At 50.7% G+C, this 7,484-nt stretch overlaps 2 protein-coding genes across 2 annotated transcripts; both read right to left on the bottom strand.

Moving 5' to 3' along the window:
• Positions 1 to 1,436: 1,436 nt before the first annotated feature.
• On the bottom strand, positions 1,437 to 3,722 carry EJ05DRAFT_528556 (MFS general substrate transporter; the record flags this gene model as incomplete). Its single annotated transcript, XM_033748914.1, has 3 exons — positions 3,430 to 3,722; positions 2,868 to 3,377; positions 1,437 to 2,819 (listed from the first exon to the last, which is right to left on the bottom strand). Exons 1-3 carry the CDS (start codon positions 3,502 to 3,504, stop codon positions 1,437 to 1,439), a joined length of 1,968 nt encoding a protein of 655 aa, XP_033600535.1. The 5' UTR covers positions 3,505 to 3,722.
• Positions 3,723 to 4,355: 633 nt separating this feature from the next.
• On the bottom strand, positions 4,356 to 7,269 carry EJ05DRAFT_376600 (uncharacterized protein). The gene is made up of 3 exons (XM_033741192.1): positions 6,382 to 7,269; positions 4,965 to 6,328; positions 4,356 to 4,911 (listed from the first exon to the last, which is right to left on the bottom strand). Exons 1-3 carry the CDS (start codon positions 6,780 to 6,782, stop codon positions 4,595 to 4,597), a joined length of 2,082 nt encoding a protein of 693 aa, XP_033600534.1. The 5' UTR covers positions 6,783 to 7,269; the 3' UTR covers positions 4,356 to 4,594.
• Positions 7,270 to 7,484: the final 215 nt, after the last annotated feature.

The following is a 7,484-nucleotide window of genomic DNA, read 5'->3' as shown; positions in this document are numbered from 1 at the left end:
TTCACTACGTCATAACACTACTCAAACCCAGCATCGAACCACAACCCGTGACCAGGAACGCAAAATTATATATATATACCTACCTCCCCATCCACCATTCCACCATCCAGACCTCAGGAGTCCTCCCTTTTCTGCTTTTAATGTAAGCAGTGCAGATGTCATGTGTCAGGAAAAGCGACTGACAATGCGTGGCTTTTTGTTGGTGGCGGAACAGTATGGGGTTGGTTGTGGTGGTGGTGGTGATGATTGTCATCGTTGTTTATAATCATGATGGTGATTATCATCGTGATGAGGCAGCTCGGTGACTGTGGATTTACACACAAATGATCATCACCACCAATTTACCAATCCACCAACCCACCAACCCCCAATCAACCTCACCACCACGAGCCGTCCCCCCACCCCCCCGAGAAGCTAGCGAAAAGGCCGTATTTTGTGTCGTGACTCCGATTCGGACACTCCCAAATGTATTCGCCGTTTTCATCGTCGAACGTACGAGCCGCATATTTGCCACATTCGCAGATGATCTTTGTTGGTTCGAAGAGTAGGGAGTATCCTGGCTGTGTACTGTGCTATATACCTGTATGTACTAGCCCTGAGTACGCTGTAGGCATGTATATGTGCTTGTGCCGGGTAAGCAAGATTATGCTGGGTAAGTAAGTGTGTGCCGGGTAAGTAAGAATATCCCAGGTACGCGCATTCACCAGTTTTACATGTCTACATGACAAACTTCTAGCTCAGTCCAACCCAGTGAAGACAACACCACCCAGCACCTACCTACCCGTCACCCCAAACACCACATATATATCCCACATCCCCCCACATCCCTCCACAACACTCCCTCCACATCAGCCATGCACATCTCCCACTCCGTCTACTACCATTACGGACGGGAGATGGTGCAGATACAGTGGGAATCTCTACCAATGTCGTTCTGCGGCGTCTTCTGGTCAGATAAGATACTGCCAGAATGTCTGGCTGGCTGTTTGTTCGTTTGTGTCGAACTTATGGGACTCCGTTCACATGCGTGGTTGTTGCTGTGCTTTCGGTGCTGTGCTTTGAGTGGTTGGTAATGATGGTTGGTGATGATGGTTGGTGATGATGGTTGGTGATGATGGTTGGTGATGATGGTTGGTGATGGGTGTTGGTGATGGGCGTTGGTGATGATGGTTGGTGCTGATGGTTGGTGAGGGCGATTGTGTATTTGGGTATTTTTTCCAAGTTTTTGGTGGGTGGAAGGAGAGAAGGGGTGGGAGGGATGTTCATCATCATCATGATCAAGGCTGGATGATTATTATCAGCACTGCGTATGTAGTTCATCACTCTCGTCCCAGGCATGCAGGTGTATGGACTGTAATAGTACAGTGATGAATCATTACAGTAGTAACACATACTCAAGCACCAGTGAAAAAATACAAGATATATACAAATCTATTTCAAGCCCCCATATCCCTCTCCGCTTTCGCCTCCCTCGCCCTCCTCCTCTCCTCATCCCTCCACGCCGCCAGCCCCTCCCTGCCCAGCCCCAACATCTCCAACGTCCGACTCTTCCCCTCACGATCCCGCGTCTCCGGCACCAAGAACCACGTCACCACAGCCCCGGCCCCCATAAACGCCGCCATAACCTGCAGCACATGTCCCAGATCGCTCTCCGGATTCTTCATAAAGGGCGCAAAGGCAAGGAACAGCTGTGCGACCCACGAGCCCAGCTTGCCGGCTGCGGCAGACAGACCATGACAGGTTGCGCGGTAGCGGGTAGGGAAGATTTCGGCGGGGATGATGAAGGTGGTGACGTTGGGACCGAGGTTGAAGACGAGTTGGCAGAGGACGTAGAGGACGTAGAGGCCTGTGGATTGCTTGTCGCCGCTGTCTTTGAGGAGGGTTTCCCAGACGCTTCCCGTGACGATGAATAGGATGGCTAGGACGACGAAGCCCCAGAATTGGATGACTTTGGGGCTTGCGTATTTGGTCACTTTGATCATGGCTGCGCCGCCGACGGTTGCGCCGATTGAGACTAGGACGAGGTACTGGATCGCGTTGTTCTTGAGCGTGCTGTACACGGGCAGGCGGCCTTTGTTGGGTGACCAGATGTGTGATAGGATTTCTGGAGATGAAAGGCCGAGACCATAGAAGGCGAAGTCGAGGCTGAGCCATGACAAGCTGGTGCCGGCAAGCCAGATCCAGTTGCCTTGAGTGATGAAGTAATTCCTCAAGTCTTCCTGAGAGGCATCTGGTGGGTCGTCGAGAGGATTCGGAAGGTGGTCACTGTGTCCTCCGATTGAATGACGTTCTTGAGGAGTGTGATCAATATCCACTACGTCCACGTAATGCGTATCATGATCGATGTCAAGCACATCATCTTCAGGGCCGATGGTGTCGCTCCCAGGAGGTGCAAAGCTTGGACTATGACCGTAGCCAGGTGATGGCATTGGAGACGGAGTCAACGCGCCACGAGCAATGGACGAGGCCCTCGCATCTGGCACCTTGTGCATCTCATGCGCGTGCTCGTGGTAGGGCTCACTAGTATTGAGTTGTACGGTTTCCTCCAAGTCGAATTCCCGCCCGTAGAAATTGTCAGTGTCGTCACTTGCTTTCTGAAACTTCTTCTTGATATCCATCTTGTAGCGAGGGCTTTCTGGGATGGTGAGACGGAAAGCCAAGGCTATAAGTGCCGGTACTGCACCAAGTCCAACTACCAGCCGCCAGAGCTTGTCGATCGCACGCAGACAATCACCATCAGCACGACAAGCAATGTCATTGTCTGTAATGTAGCCCTTCCAAGATGTCACAGCAGCAAGAGATATCACAGTCGCCAAAAGCTGCTCTTATGTTAGCTACATGCACGATAAAAATGAGAGACGACATACCTGGCCAATTGGCTGCATGAAGAACACAGTTGCCATCATGCGAGCACGATGCTTCCTAGGCGCAAATTCAGACGTAATCGTAGCGCTCAAGGGATAGTCGGCGCCAATCCCCAGGCCCATGAGGAATCTCCAGGTCAAGAGCCAGCCTTCGATGGCCATGCTATTCGCTGCTCCACGTGAGCTCATCGCGAGGAGGATAGTAGCCACGATAACGATGATCAACTCAAGGCCGTACATCTTCCTTCGACCCAGGAAGTCTGCTGCTACGCCAAAGGCAATCTGTCCGACCATAGTTCCGGCAAGTGTTGCGCACATCATCCCAGTCTTATACCCGGGAGGCATGACCCCAGCCTCTGGCCAATACACAAACCCTAGCATCGGCGTCACAACGTTGAGAGCGAATATATCATAGGAATCGGTCAGGAATCCGATTCCAGCCACCACTACAACCCACCACTGATAGCCAGAGGAGTCGATCGTTTCCAGTGTCCATTCGCGTTGTTTTTCTGCCTGTACGGCAGTCAATAAAGGATGTCATTTTTTGTGGTTTGCCAAAACTTACTGAATAGCCTTCATTGCCTCGTGTTGGGTCTCTAACCCCACGCACTGTGCGATTAACCCATCTTCTGAGACCCATATCTCACTTGAATCCTGTAATCCCAAGGTACGATGATAATGATATGGCTCGGAGATCTTTCGGATCAACGGGGGTCTATAAATGTTCTGCACTCGCAGGTCCAAGATATCAGCCGGGCATATCGTTAATAAAGCGTCAGGAAGTTGGCCAGTCCTTGCGTAGGGAGGTTTCATACTCCATGTGTCATTCATCGCAACGATGCGCTGCGGCTCCAGTCATCTCAACGGCTTTGACGGCAGACACCGGCTTCCCATTTCAAGGTGAACATTGTCTAGCAGTCAATCTGCCTCGCTCGCTAGGCGAAGCAGTAGGATGTGTATTATTGTGGCGGAGGCGCAGAGCCAATTGTATGTTTTGGCGTTGTTAGTGTTCGTTCCAAAGCGTTTGTGCTGATCCGTCGGTCGACCAATCAGCGCGTCCGTATCGAACACGCCTGATGTTGAATGGTAAGTGGAGCACGCGTTCTACAACCACACAAGACCAGCCCTCAAGGCGCTGCGTTGCAGCCTGTTTTCCGGGAGCAAGGCAGACTGTCTATACAATAATTCGGTCGCCCATGTGCACTAGAATCGAAGCCAAAGAGGCCATGTCTGTCCTGCTGAGCCGGTTGTAGAGCGTCTGGGCTGTTCTTTCTCGGAATAATCCTGCTGCTTCATGCGGAGAAGCCCATGAGATGGCTGTGTAGCACGACTTCCGGTGACTGCTTCGCTCACGAAATGTCCCACCCCGTATTTCGTGTAAACGCCCCGTGTTGAGGTCGACAGGGCAGCAGCATTCCACTGCCCCCTCTCTTACTCAGTGTTAGAATTGCTGGTAGTGCACTGAGCAAGATGATGGGTTATGCAGTAAGCCGATTAATCGACGAAGAACAGAGGGAATATCAGCTGAACCTGAAGCAAGGCTACAGCGCCGTGGAAACATGAGTCCATGTCTGCTCTGCACCCACGTACTCATCACTCGGTATCTCGACAGAAGTCTTTGGGGGTGGGGACTAGGTACTTTCCAGGCTCCTGATTTTGCGACGTGTGTACGACGATACCGCCCAATGTGTATATAGTACATTGTATACGAGCCACACTCTCGCACCTCCTCAAATGATAACCTCGAAATTGTCGTTCCATATTCTGACAAACTCATTGCGGTCTCCGGCTGTATCAAAATGAATCTCGATCCAATTAAGCTTATGCTGGTTCATGGGGAAGCCTTTCGATACGGTAATCGATGATTCTCCAGATGATGTAGTTGGACTTCGTCGTACTTGCGGGCGCTCTTGAGAGGACATACTACTCAGTCTTCGAAGTAGTTTGCCCCCTGCGTGCTCTGCCGCATTCTTGCTGAACACCAACTTGACATCTTTACTCGAGGATTTTCTCAATGTCGAAGACGATAACCGCTCGAAAGCGACGTCTAGGTAGAAACATAATTAGCTGATGTCCATATATGAATCAAGACCCACTTACGATATTCTTCAATCCAAATGGGCTTGTCTCTTCTGTTCGTATACAAAAGCAGAGTCAGATACGGTCCGTCCCGAAAGAGTCTGACGCTAGTGTTGCGGCACTCCTCTACCTGCTTGTTTGACTCGACTAAGCGAACGTTACGAGAGTATACGAGCTCCTGATTGTGATACATTTCCTTTTGTAGTAGCTTGCAGTCTTCAGTAGTCGAAAACGTTAGCTTCATATCCTTGATTGAAGGTGGTCTGTAGGTTCCACGAGGACCTTGTGGAAAAGTTATGTAGGTCTTAGGTTGGTTGCGAACGACACCATGCATCGCTAGAGGTATTGGACTGTTTTGGGGAGGGAGATGCTGATAGACGGATCCACCTTTATCGGTCTTTAGTGTTGCTCGTAATGATAATCCACCATCCTGTCGTCGACAGAAACTGACCGTACATGGTACCGGTTTCCGCCAGGTCTTGTCAACAAGGTACTCGAGCTCCGCAGTATCGCTTGCCAGTTGCCAGACGAAAGATGATGGAGGTAAGTCTAGAGGTACCATTCCAGTCGTCGGGCTTGTATGGGATCCTACAAGCATTTCGCCGGCGCTAGGAGTGGATAAAGGTGTGATACCGGGTGTGACAGCGTATGCAGAGCCATGTGATGCTCTCCAGGAAGTTCTTCCAGTCGAGATGGTGCTCACTGTCCGTACAGATGAGACTGATTCTGGGCGCGGCCTTGTCGGTGACATACTACTAGACTCCTCCCACGGGTTGCGGAAAACGGGCGCAGATACGGAACCACTACTCGATGCTTCGTATTCATCATATACAGACTCTAAGTCAATGCCACTGTCGACCGTTCTTGCTGTACCCGCGCGGCTCGGCTCTTTGAGTGCCCTGGGTGGTAGATGCGTCCATATGTCTTTGGCTTCTGCGGGATCATCGATTTGGATACCAGGGATCGGCGAGCCTTCGGGCGTTTCCAAGATAGTCATCTTTCCTGGGCTACCATAGGTAGAGTGCTTGTCATGGTTGATCTGCTCGAAAGCAATTCTCTTGTTTCGATTTTCAGCTCTCTCGAGAACGTCACTGATATCGTCTTTGAGTTTCAGCAATACATCGAGATCGACTGATACGGCCAAACGTGGCTGGGCGATTCCGAGACCCCTCACCGCCGCTGGTTGAGCTTTGTTAGCGATGATGTCCTCGAGGAAGTCCTTGAGTCTATTAGATTCGTCCTGTAGTAATAGTGGATCAGAGGTTTCTGTCTGCGCAAGTCCTCTTGTTTGATTGATGGAGCTTGCTGATAGTCTTCCATGCCTGATGGGGATTGGGAGTGTCCGTTCAGGCGGCTGCAGATGCTGAGCCTCGAGTGTGAGTTGTCTACTAAGAGTCAGTGTACCGTATGTCAACCAACTTGATACAAAAGAACCCACAGATTGAGATATTGGGTATGTATTAGAAGCGCTTGCACGTGGCCATGGATCTGCGCCCGAAATCGTTCGACGTCTTTATCCTTCCACGCGAAGGCGATTGTGTGATAGCCTTTATTGACAGACTTCCCACGGTCGATCAAAGCATCCACATAGGGTTTGATAAAGGTCTCGCACTCCTTGAGGGTCTTCTCGAAGTCGGCAAACACCAAGGGCACGCATTTGCCATACTTTTCCAGCAGATTCTGAAGAAGGGACAATGAAGTGTTGAAGTTTTTGAGCTCTCGAACGAGGGCCTGTACTTGCACGGTAGAGTTCTTACTAGCATCATTGAATGCCATGTACACTTTGGCGCTTAGCTCAACGAGCTTCACGACATCTGTGACGGACCAGCCAAAACTCATGTTCGGCCGTTTGGCCGCTGCGGCGGTCTGTTGTTGCTTTTGTCTGTGGCCAGGTTGATCTTGTTCGTAGAAGGTTTCGTAGCAGAAAAGCTAAGAGGTGAGATGGCAGGGCTATCAACGGAGGAGTTCCCTGTTGTAGGTACCTACGGACTCTGACGAGCTCGTTGCGTGGTGGTGGGGGCTCATAGTCCAGCCTACACACCTGCGTGGTGCAAATAGCCAGGCGGCTAAACGCGCCACGATTGAGGACATGAACAATTGGATGTACCTATGCAAAGGCTCGTAGCCTCTAAATCGAAACACGAGGACGGCCTCGAGCTTCAGATGAGCATCGCGTCTGACTCTGCGACGCAAAAAGTCCAGTACCTGGTCATCGTGTTGGTGCAAGGCAGTTTGCGGGCCCGCATGATTGTCTAAGCCACGGTCGACTCCCGCGATCACTTGTCATGTAGTCTATATTTATGCCATGGCATAGGTGAGAAGAGTGAGGGAGTTGGATAGGGAGTCAAGCTGGCCAGAGAAGTCTAGATGGAACTGTTGCTTGCGATGCATGTGCATTGATGGAGACAGTAAGTACTTGAAGAGACAAAGATTGTGTTATATGTTTGCGGCCTCAGGCAGCCAAATACATGTGCCTCATCGATAAGGCTTCCCATTCAACTTGAAGCATGACATATTTGAAATGCAATCTTGAGATTCGAG

Source organism: Pseudovirgaria hyperparasitica, assembly GCF_010093815.1.
Source record: "Pseudovirgaria hyperparasitica strain CBS 121739 unplaced genomic scaffold EJ05scaffold_8, whole genome shotgun sequence".
NCBI lineage: Eukaryota > Fungi > Ascomycota > Dothideomycetes > Acrospermales > Acrospermaceae > Pseudovirgaria > Pseudovirgaria hyperparasitica.
The sequence above is the reverse complement of the archived record's forward strand: the minus strand, read 5'-3'. Positions and strand labels throughout refer to the sequence as shown.

Bases quoted from the DNA above. Each gene is read 5' to 3' on its own strand.
- EJ05DRAFT_376600 (XM_033741192.1), bottom strand. From the start codon at position 6,782: ATGAGTTTTGGCTGGTCCGTCACAGATGTCGTGAAGCTCGTTGAGCTA. The intron at 6,329-6,381 runs GTGGGTTCTTTT...GACTCTTAGTAG, and splicing joins CATACCCAATATCTCAATCT to ACAACTCACACTCGAGGCTC. The intron at 4,912-4,964 runs GTAAGTGGGTCT...GTTTCTACCTAG, and splicing joins CATTTGGATTGAAGAATATC to ACGTCGCTTTCGAGCGGTTA.